Consider the following 12474-nt stretch of genomic DNA (forward strand, 5'->3'; position numbering starts at 1 on the left):
AAACATTTTGCTTTATGACACGTCTTGCTCGCTGTCATTTACCTGTCAGTTTATGTCGATTTGTTTTCCCAGAGTACGTACGTATGAAAATGGATTTAATGTGTCTAACTGTCTAAACAATTAATAGAAACATAAAAATGGGGAACGCTGACACAAAATTGAACTTTCGGAAAGCTGTGGTCCAGCTGACATCGAAAACCCAGGTAGGACTTGAAGCCAAACGCATATGTTAGATTTGCGTTGGTGTTTGTATTGATGAATCAATTTGTTGACTTCATTGCAGCCTGTCGATGCGTCGGATGACAGTTTCTGGGACCAATTCTGGTCCGAGAGCGTGACGAACGTGCAGGATGTGTTCGCGCTGGTGCCGGGGGCGGAGATCCGCGCGCTGCGCGAGGAGTCGCCCAATAATCTGGCAACGCTCGTGTACAAGGCTGTCGAGAAGCTCGTGAAGACCGTGGACAGCAGCTGCCGTACACAAAGGGAACAACAGATCGGTAAGTTACTATAAACTGTTGAATAATTTGCACTATAGGGTTGAAACAGTAGAAAGAATTAATGTAGCATGACACACTGCTTTATAGAGTATGTCTAGGTGAAATCAGTGTAGCCTTGAATTATAATCACCAATTTAACTTATTGCATTGTTAACTGTTTCTTAATTTTAAATGTAGGTAATGTAAAAATTGTCTACTGCTACGAAAAACTATAACATATTCTCAGTAATTTCTATCACAAGTCATAGAATTATTGAAATATACTCTTTCCATTTTATGTATAGGTAATTTGTTTAATCCACAAGTTCACTTCATGTTATGTTATAATGTTCTGTGAATGTGAATGTGGCCATGTGGTGTGGTGTTATATATCATAGCTCTCTTATTGATATCTTATGTTAAATGGAAATACATTCATATAAAACCACTAGTGGTGACCATAAAAACACCAGATAATGTGACAGCTTGCTTACCCAATTTACGACCCAATCATTCCGCTTTTGTATTAAAATAACAGATTGGTTCGACAAAATGGACAACCTATCATTTTAATATCTGGAGTACAAAGCAAAGATTTCGTACCTATGCCAAGGGTAACAAACTGCCATCTGAATTCAAAGAAGACTGCCTCAATATCTTTAAGAAAAAAGTGACAAAATGGCTTCAACAAAATTGTTTCTACAGCCTTAATGAATATTTCAATTTTGATTATAACGCAAATTAATTATTGAATGAATATTTCTATTATTATATGTGATTCTAAATTTGACATTCTACTAATTGAATTATATAATGTTACTTTATTTTACAATACTAGTCTTTCTGGAATTCTGATAATTGACATATGTGTAATAATATTATCTCCTTAGGCACTTAAAAATATATGTCATTTAGCTAAGTTTAGTCTAAGCCTTCATCTTTGCATGCTTTGTTAAGCAGAATGTATTGGACATCTTTATATTGTAAGAACTTGTTTTGTGTACTACATTCTTGCAAATGAATAAATGATTTAATGATTTAATGCATGGAGACAGAAGAGATCCTTTCATGTGGTGCGAGAATGGAGAGTGGCTCTATACAAGGCAAAACATCTCATATCTCTCAAGGATCTATTCAACATCAAAGGCTTGATAGGATTCCTTGAGGAGTTTGGCCATTTCACCTAGCCTACCCCCTACCGCCACACAAAATAGGCACCAGTTTTCGAGTCCCGGAAACCTGCCAGTGCTATAATACAGTACAATCATTGATGTCTATAATTGTCTGCAGCGTTAAACTGCGCGCGGCTGCTTACGCGGGTGCTCCCGTACATGCTTGAGGAGCCCGAGTGGCAGAGCTTCTTCTGGTCTTCACTGCCGGCTGCGGAGAACGAGTATGTGCCGCTGGCACAGTCTCTCATCAATGCTGTTTGTGTAAGTGCTGCATTGCAATAGTGTTTATCATATTTATTTGAAACGAGTAATAGTGTACAAGTTCTGGTTTCATAAAAATAAATTAGATTACTGAAATATTCAAATTCTAGTTTACAAAATGTATGTCAATTTATGCACAATATGCAATTATGCATATTATAGATTTAGTGTGAATAGAGGTATAAAAAAGTTCCAGTGTTTTAAGTGTTTAGAAATATTTTAATAATCAAAAGCTATTTCCATGTAAAAGAGCAATAGGCTAAAGCATATGTTATATTGTAAAGAATAGTATGTCATTACATACTACATGTTATGCAAGCCATATCTAGTTTGTATAGAATGCTTTTTTACTCCCTTCTTTTTTTTTGCGTTTCCACTTAGTTATTGCATGTTAATTGTACTTTTGTGAACATCTGTTATTGGCTATGTTTTCTGTTCACTATGATTTGTATTAATTTTTGTATTGCTGTTGATGCCCCAAATAAAATAAAAAAAACCCCAGAAAATGATTTATCAAGCATTTTAATATAAAACCAGTTAGATGTGAAAACAGAGTTAAAAAACCTTTTCAGACTAATACTTATTGTAATATAAAACTATTAACAGGAAATGTTTTATATCATGGTTGTGTTCCTTTTGTAGCTAAAAAATATGTGGTATTTTCTATAAAAAGGGACCTTATTGTCGATGGCGCTTACGCCATTATAAACGATGCTCCGATATAAATACAATGCCGTGCGGCGTAAGCGCCATCGACAATAAGGTCCCTTTTCATAGAAAATGCCCCATATAGGCTATTATTGATAAATGCCACATCAAGGTCAAAACTTCTCATGACATGAGAACTTTATGTCCGTGAATAATGATAACAAAATGTGTCATTTTCATGCAAAAGGTACCTTGCCTTTATTAATTATTATTATTGTATTCATTATTTAAATTTATTGGATTTTGATTTTATTGTTGAAAGTTTTGTTTTTATTTTTTAAGGCGCGGTGTATAGTAAAATGCGCTATTTTGAAGCAATATTTACAGACTTTTACAAGGATTTCTAGCATTATTTTCTAGTATGTATAACTTCAGACTCTGAACTAGTTATTTGCTTGTCAGAAACACGATGGCTCATGATTTCCTCGATAGAATTCTCTTTTGAAAATATGCTTAAAATTGACTTTGTTCCCTTATTTTAGAAGTACTACGAGGAAAATTAATATGAGACTTACTTCATTCGATAGCTTTTAAGTAAATCTAAGTTTTTGCTTGACCTCTCATTTATACGTAAATTTTTTCATTCATAATTACAATATAATACTAAACATCACCCTGCTCAGCAACCACGCGGCAACACCGTGCGTCGATTCCTCACGCCAGTACGCCCGTGACCACTGTCAGCGTCGGACCTGTACTAGTTTAGCGGACGTTGGTGGTTGGCGGCAAAATGGGTAATCACAGCATTAAAAAAAACTAAACACAAAAGGGCACGGCTACGTGAACTGCGAGAGCATATTTCGGTCACATTTACGAAGCAAAAACTAAAATTTCAGCGAAATAATTCTTAAATACGCTGACATTTCAGACATTCGTCTGTCATATTATAATTTTTAGACAAGTTGGGCATCGAATGTACTGAGGGCCTACCATAGAGTATATTGAATAGTGGGCCTACCGCGAACTACGTTCGACGTGTTGCCTGCCTGTCACACTTACGTACGAATTTACGAGTGCGACAGAGAGGCAACACGTCAAACGTGGTTCGCAGTAGGCCCTCTAAAATGATAATGATATTAGTTGCTTTTATTACGATTTGAATAAAGTTTTGTTCTAGTTTAGAATTCAGAAAGATTGTCATCTTGAAGACAATGGGACATTTTGTAATTATACTCAAACGGGAACAGAATCGCATAATGGCGATAGGTAAAGTATAATTACGAAGTATCGAAACAATGTACAGTCAGCTGCAGAGAAAAGGTACCACCCCTGCATACAAATTTCTATGCAGGGGTGGTACCTCGTCTCTGCAGCTGACCGTACAAGTTAAGTACTTTAATTTAGAAACAGAGGGCCTACCGCGAACCACTTTCGACGTGTTGCCTCCCTGTCACACTGACGTACGTATTCATGAGTGCGACAGAGAGGCAACAAGTTAAACGTAGTTCGTTCGCGGTAGGCCCTCAGATTTTATGATTCACGTGAATAAGTTGGGTATTTATTTTTCCAGTGTTATTCAGAAATCCGGAAATTATTTTCACAATTCCGGATAATATTTTTCGGTTTCCGGATTTTTCATAACAATATCATTGTTGGTGTTTTCAAGTAGGTGTAGCTAGTAGGTTTGTAAAATTTATGGAAATAATAGGGTAGTTGACAATTTTTTTTAATGGTATTAGTCGATCAGGTTTGTACTGAGGATCAAATGTCCCTAAAGGGACCCTTTGTCTTAAAGCAATACAAAACTCACAAGTCACAAATGATGGTCAAAGTCTGGCATTTTTACAACGCTCTAACACATCGTGACGTCACTGTGTCACTTTGCTTAGAAGCCGTTTCGATGTATGGAAAACAAGGAAATTGCGATTTTGTCGGTGAAATGTTGCGTTTATGTATATTGTTGCTATACAATATATTTTTTAAATAAAATGTAAGTAATCGAATGGTACCGTTATTTTTTTCCTGTGTGAAATTAAAAAAAAAGTTTTGTATTTTTTTTTTATTCCCGTATATTTTTTTATTTTCCAATTTATTGTGATAAATTGCTCATTTTCTATCTATTCAACTAGATTTAGTTGTAAAATTCAACATGTGTCAACTACCCTATTTATATTGGAACACCTTCAGCTTTAGCACATGCAGGAGATATACCGGATTAAAATATTATTGATGGATGAGTATCATTTAGGTGCAGCTTGTAGGTATCAACAATTGACCGATCACATATCAATATTTTTTTCATACTTAACGTCGTTTAACTAGAGGAAAACCGAAAAATAAAGTTTTTTTAGGTTGAGACTAGATCTACCTACCTAATTTAATTATTACAATTTTAGAGCATTACAAGGCGATAACCAAGATGAAACAAATATCCACTACTTACAATTATATTTGGATATTTGGAATTATATGTGGATATTTGTTTATTTCTGCTCTTTATTATTCACAAAATTGTGAAAGTTTAAATCAGTGTATTTCTGCTCTTTCGAATAGGCTGTTCTTTGCAGTGAGCAAAATTCGTTAGTGAACTGATTTGAAAACAGCTCGATTAGTATATTTTAGTTATTTCTATAGCATAATGACCAAGCCTCGGATTTTTATCATATGGTAAGACGAAAGAAATATTCGATATTAAAACTAAAATTTAGCTCATATTCATAACCATACTCACTCGTGTTCTTAAGCTCGGCGTGCCCTTCACTTGGCTCCATAAAATTAAAAACCGACCAAGTGCGAGTCGGACTCGCGTTCCAATACACAATTTTTAACAATATTTTTTTTTATGTGAAACCTAAATTACTGTAAAAACCCATAGGCATCGGATCAAAACTAAGTAAATAAGTCCGACTGACGCGTGACTGCACATTTCTAATAGGTTTTCCTGTCATCTACACCTACAGGTAAAGAACTATTTTGTGTATTTTTTTTATGTAGACCCAGTAGTTTCAGAGATAAAGGGGTGGAGGGGGGGGGGGAACTTCTTAACTGTTTATCCTAAAATTATAAAAAAAATTTAGATTCTCACAATAAGCTCTTTTTTTTTGATATGTAACACGATATAGTTTGAAAACTTAATTTTTTAATTTTCTCATTTACCAAAAGTGGCCCCTATGTTTAAAATTCATTTGTTCACGTTACATGTGTCTTTGGGTCACAAATTTACATATGTGTACCACACTTTAACTTTGGTCTAGTAGTTTCAAAGAAAATAGATTGTGACAGACGGACATTTTATAATAAAATTCCAAACCATAACTTTGATTAACTGTGATTAGAAATGATTGATTATTTGTTTTACTGCGGCATACTCTAGTATTGTATACATAGGTACAATTTATTTACCTACCATTTTAAATTTCATTAAATAGTCATGAAAATACGAATATGCCTATAATCAATTTAAAGTTCAATTAAATTTTTAACTTCAATTTTATTTATTACGTCAATGTATATAATGTATGTATCTTATTAAATATATTAAATTTCCGGAAAAAAATCCGTAACTAACAAATCAGAATATCCAGAATACGGATGGCGTCAGAATAAGGACGTAGCCGTGTTGCGCGGGAATCGTGCGGCGCGGCGCGCGGGGCGCCCGCCTGCCTATTCTACCACTACGTCTGCTTCACCCCCTCGAAAACCTAAAACTTGACTATAAGAGCGCCTTAATGTATTTACTAACACATAGCTATAACGATGGTACTAACAATATTGTATGAAATCTTGAATGTTCTGAAATAAAGATATTTTATTTTAATTTTATTTTATATATATATATATGCTTAAATATTATGTCTTTTTATTTCTACAGCCTATTTTGTGCCCTTTGGACACTTTTTACGCCACTTGTGTCTGTTTTGGTGCATGCACCGTGCACCCAAGTCGCCTCAAAATGCGTATAGGTTGCCCCGCCATCTCTGGTGGTCATTGTACGATAGTATCCTTGTACTTGCAGGACCTGCTGTTTTGCCCAGACTTCACGGTGGCGAGCACGCGTCGCTCCGGCCCGGTAAGTGCACGATCGATAATGGAATCTTATCTGGATAACAGAACTTATCTTTGGCATTACACTGTGGTTTATTAACTCATCCTATATTATATTGACGTTTTCGGCCTCGTATGGGTATTTTTTATATAGAATGTATTGAATATGTCATATCACAATCAATATACTTATGTCGACCGGAATATGGACCGTGATTACATTTTTAGGGTTCCGTACTCAAAAGGTTAAAAACGGGACCCTATTACTAAGACTCCGCTGTTCGTCTGTCTGTCTGTCACCAGGCTGTATCTCATGAACCGTGATAGCTAGACAGTTGAAATTTTCACAGATGATGTATTTCTGTTGCCGCTATAACAACAAATACTAAAAGTACGGAACCCTCGGTGCGCGAGTCCGACTCACACTTGGCGGGTTTTTTTATTGTTATCGAGCTCCCGATATTTCGACGCAGTTACATGCATCTTGTTCACGGGTAACTGAATATAGCGGGTGGGTGTCAATGTCAAAGTTGTGTAGACCGCGCTCAGTCTACCCTCACATGTGCGCGTCGGCTGCGTTCGCTTTCAACATTACCGCTGGTCGAAAACAATAAAAAAGATAGTCACGGTCCATATCCCGGTGGATATGTCTAGTGTAACTAACTGTCACAGTTAATATGTCCTTTCGCACAACGTCATGCTTTTGGCTATGTGATAACTTGGTGGTGGGAGAAATACAAGCAACGCAAACGCACGCGGTAAAAATATGGACTTTCGTGGGATGACGTCTTCAAACGACGTCTTCTACGCTGCTTGCAGTAATCGGAAAACAAGCTTAAAAGCAATATTTCTTCATCAGGAGCGCGCCGAGGAACTGTCTTCCCTCGACAGCTGCGAGTACATCTGGGCCGGCGGAGTAGGCTTCGCCCGCGCGCCGCCGCGGTGCGCCGCGCACGAAGCGGCCCGGACTGAACTATTACGGCTCCTACTGACGGCCTTTAGTGAGACCGTATACAAACCGCCACACCAAACACACCATAATAAATGGATCGCGTGAGTCATTTATTACTATTAACCGACAATAAACCTTATTGCGATAACATAAGGTCCACAGATGCTTAGATTCCGGAGTAGGCTTCGCCCGCGCTGCGCCGCGCACGAAGCGGCCCGGACGGAGCTCTTACGACTCCTGCTTACGGCCTTCAGTGAAACCGTGTATAAGCTACCACACCAAACACACCACAATAAGTGGATCGCGTAAGTCACCCTTATTGTAACGACTTAAGGTCCAATTAAAAGTGGTGCTGTAGTATATTATGACATGAAGCGGCATGTACTGAGTTGTTATATCTATACACGGTGTTACTTGAGCCACTGAAAACCTGAGACACCCCAAGAGTTTTTATTTTATTTTGAACTCATCTTGAGTATTTATTCTTTAATCCGATAAATATTTAAAAAAATATAAGTTGTTTAGGTTTCTTAACAATTCTATTCGACTGGTAATTCTACACAAGATGCTTCGTCGTTTTAGTGACATCAAACAATTGCTAGTTACCATCGAAAACACTGTTTACTGCAACGAGATAAGGTTTACCAATGGCCAGTTAAGGGTGTTGCTCATTGACAAATAACGTGTCAAATGCTAGTTATTGATATTGTTACATTACAAACTTCTAGACTGAGCATGTAAAAATAATAAAAAATTACCCCCATTAAAATGGGAACAAACGGTTTTTAGGTTTTCAGTGGGTCATGAAACACCGTGTATATGCTCTAATCGAAACCTTCCTTAAAGGTACTTGTCAAGCCCCGACAACCGCCACGCCCTGCCACTCTTCACGTCCCTATTAAACACAGTATGCTCCTACGATCCGGTGGGGTTAGGGCTGCCCTACAACCATCTACTCTTCAGTGACACGCTGGAACCTCTGGTCGAGGTATAGTTTTTAGTATTATAAGCACTTATAGTTTTTTAGGCTTCCGTACCTCAAAAGGAAAAAACGGAACCCTTATAGGATCACTCGTGCGTCTGTCACAGCCTATTTTCTCCGAAACTACTGGACCAATTAAGTTGAAATTTGGTGCAGATATATAAGTTTGTGACCCAAGGATGGACATGTAACGTAAAAAAATAATTTTAAACACGGGGGCCACTTTTGGGGGGTAAATGAGTAAATTAAAAAATAAAGTTTGTCAAACTATATCGTGTTACATATGAAATGAAAGAGCTCATTGTGAGAATCTCAAATATTTTTTTTATAATTTTAAGATAAACAGTTTAGAAGTTATTCAAGAAAATAGGCAAAATATGACCTCCCCCCCCCCCTTTATCTCCGAAACTACTGGGTCAAAATTTTTGAAAAAATACACAAAATAGATCTTTACCTATAGATCACCGGAAAACCTATTAGAAATGTGCAGTCAAGCTTGAGTCGGACTTAATTCTTACTTAGTTTTTGATCCGACCCCTACGGGTTTTTTAGACATTTCACATACAAAATACATTGTTTAAATCGTGTAATGTACGGAATCCCTGGAACGCGAGTCCGACTCGCACTTGGCCGGTTTTTTTTAATACTGCTAAATTAACTTGTAAAATAAGTTAAAGACTTGTTCTCTACACAATGTTGATTTAATATTTACTTGTTTTATTAAGATTATTTTTTGCAGGTTGCTTTGCAAATTTTAATCGTTACCCTGGACCACGATACCAGCAACGCTATGAATGAAGATTCTGACGAGGTGAGCCCATATGTTGTAAAATTGACTGTTAGGTATATAACGTTTGCTTATGATAAAGTATTTTTTTCTATTTTACGGTATCTCTGTTGACAACATAAAGTTTATAAAGTAACAAGAGTTAAAAAAATAAAATAATTTATGATGCATTGTGGACAGTTGTTACAATTCGGTGCCGTGACCAGGATTACATTACTGCATAGAAAAACTCAATAAGTTTTCATTAACCCCCAGGCCCTCCCGGATAACCTATTCATCAACTACCTCTCCCGCATCCATCGCGACGAGGACTTCGCCTTCGTGTTGCGCGGAGTCACCAGATTGCTGAACAACCCGTTGGCACAAACATACCTGCCTAATTCGGCCAAGCGGGTAGCCTTACATCAGGAGCTACTCGTTCTGTTCTGGAAGATGTGCGACTATAACAAGGTTAGTGTTATTAGGGTTCCGTACCTAAATGGTAAAAACGGGACACTATTACTTAGACTCCACTGTCCGTCTGTCTGTCACCAGGATGTATCTCATGAACCGTGAGAGACAGTTGAAATTTTCACAGACTGTTGCTGCTATAACAACAAATACAAAAAAGTACGGAACCCTCGGTGGGCGAGTCCGACTCGCACTCGTCCGGTTTTTAACGTATTATACAACTTATTCAGCGCATTGTTGCCTTCGTGCTGCGCGTCGTTGCTGAACAAACCCCTGATGAAGATAATGTATGTAGAAAAAAAAATCAATTTTTTTCTTCAAAAACGAAGAATCAATTTGGGACCAGTGTGCGTCACAGCCAGGAGAAAAATCATCAGAATTTACTTTAAAAAATGTGGAATATTTAATGCTTTATAGGTTGCCCATGAGCCATGAGGAAATGGGGTTAAAACTACTGCACCAAGCTATATTTAGTGTATTTAAATCATATAAATTAACTATTTAAGAAGGCCAACAAAGAGAGTGTATAAGGGAGAGGTAGAAACGGGAGTTGGAAGGGGTAGACCTCGGCGGACTTCCTCTGATCAGATCGGGGAAATCCTGAAAAGCACCCTAAACCGGCGAGCGTGTATGAGGAATGTTATGAAAGTGAAGGAAGCGAAAGAGGTATGTCGGGGAAATAGGCGTGATTATATGTATGTATGTAAATTAACTATTTCGTCTGTGACTTCGTACCTGAAATGCAGTTTTAATGAAACATCCTCAACTAAGAAAAATGTTGAAGTGAGATTTATTGACTGTATTGTTTCAGAAATTTATGTACTACGTGTTGAAGAGCAGCGACGTATTGGAAGTGCTAGTGCCCATCTTGTACCACCTCAACGACTCGCGCGCTGACCAGTGTAAGTGTTTACACCAGTGTGTGTTGTCGATAACCTCCTTAGAACTCACGTGTTGAACAACCCCTATCCCAAACGTTTAGGGGTAAATTCCAAGATAACAACTATAACAAGTACCCTTTGTCCTATTTGGACGAGATTGTATATTGTCAAGTAAACTTTACTTTAAGAACAAAATCGTTTAATGATTTTTTGTGAAATTGGAGAACATACATAAAACAAAACAATGAACAACGAATTGAGTACTACAATACAATTTAAGAAAACAATACAATACATTCATTATGTAGAAAATATATGACCAAAACAACATTATTATACATTGAAAATATACTTTAATACTCTCATAGATTCTATGAAACCGAAACGAAGCAATTTGAGATATACATATTTTATTCGATAGGTATTCATATGAAAACTGCTGCATCGGATGGTAAGCGACATGGCAGCGAACTAACAGCTATGATAAAGCTATAAAGCGAGGTTTAGACTAGCAAGAACTTGCATGCAATTTACGTTACATTGCCGACTACTGAGGTAAACTGCATTCAACGTGTTTGATCAGATACCGCAATGTAATGAAAATTGCATGCAAGTTCTTTAGTCTAAACCTCGCTTAAAGTCAAACAAAAACTTGCATTAAGTAAAACTGCCTCATTCTAACCCATAGAGGTAATTCATGTTATACATTATTTCCTTAAAACAAGCAAACTTTACACTTAACTATTAAACAAAAACATCTTGACATCAGTTTTGATATTTAATTAATTCTTAATCCATCATACATAAATAGTACTGACTGTTCTAAACATGCATTGCATCTAAATACTGCATTCGATTATACATAACATAGTTGCATGTCTTGTCTCTTTCATAAGCATGTTGGAACTGCGAGCCAAACGTCAAATAAAATATTCATGAAACTTAAGTTCGTATTGCTCTTGAGCGTATGGATAATCATTGTCCTACTTTCAAACAAAACAGATCAACTACATATCATTTCTACTAAGCTCTGCTTCTTTTTGTATCGCTATGTCATAACTATCTTTAACAAGTCTTAACCGCTCCATACATCCACAGCACGCGTCGGTCTCATGCATATCGGCGTATTCATCCTCCTCCTCCTGTCCGGCGAGCGCAACTTCGGCGTCCGACTCAACAAGCCCTACACCGCCACCGTGCCCATGGACGTGCCTGTCTTCACGGGCTCCCATGCTGATCTACTAGTACTCGTGTTCCACAAGATAATTACAACAGGGCATCAGCGTCTGCAGCCGCTGTTTGATTGTCTGCTTACTATTCTTGTCAATGGTAAGTCAGTATACACGCAAGTTTTGTACACACAACACAACAAGCCTTACATGGCGACCGTGCCCATGGACGTGCCTGTATTCACGGGCTCCCATGCTGATCTACTAGTACTCGTGTTCCTGTGGTGTTTTGCATGTGTGCGTCCGCACGCTCACAGGCGCGGCTACTTGTACTGTACGAATACTAGTAATAAACGAGCATCTATCAGAGCCGGTTGTTTCACTTAAGTACTTGTAAACACCTCAGTGGCGACGAGGATGGGATTTAAACTTTTTAGATGAAAGTGTGACTCCCGTAACAGCTGATAAAATAAGACAGGCTACCGGAAATGACCTCACATTAAAAAAAGTTTTTAAGTATATGAGTCTAGGTTGGCCGCGAAAGATAAGCTGTGCATCTATTTTACCTTATTTTAGATGCAAAGCCGACTTACAAATAGATGATGGTATTCTTTTCCGCGGTCACCGGGTGGTTATTCCGACAGTATTTCGA

The 12474-nt window shown here is 37.5% G+C and overlaps 1 protein-coding gene across 1 annotated transcript in view; it reads left to right on the forward strand.

The window, feature by feature from the left end:
* The window catches only part of LOC134746321 (protein HID1), a 27009-nt gene continuing 14535 nt past the window's right edge, over positions 1-12474 (forward strand). The window contains exons 1-10 of the mRNA XM_063680718.1: positions 1-203; positions 284-497; positions 1767-1909; positions 6573-6626; positions 7461-7654; positions 8400-8541; positions 9275-9346; positions 9578-9772; positions 10584-10674; positions 11752-11982. Of these exons, the coding sequence (XP_063536788.1) occupies positions 138-203; positions 284-497; positions 1767-1909; positions 6573-6626; positions 7461-7654; positions 8400-8541; positions 9275-9346; positions 9578-9772; positions 10584-10674; positions 11752-11982 (1402 nt within the window). The 5' untranslated portion in view covers positions 1-137. The remainder of the gene's footprint in view (positions 204-283; positions 498-1766; positions 1910-6572; positions 6627-7460; positions 7655-8399; positions 8542-9274; positions 9347-9577; positions 9773-10583; positions 10675-11751; positions 11983-12474) is intronic.

This window comes from Cydia strobilella, chromosome 12 (genome assembly GCF_947568885.1).
Source record: "Cydia strobilella chromosome 12, ilCydStro3.1, whole genome shotgun sequence".
In the NCBI taxonomy this organism is placed as follows: Eukaryota; Metazoa; Arthropoda; class Insecta; order Lepidoptera; family Tortricidae; genus Cydia; species Cydia strobilella.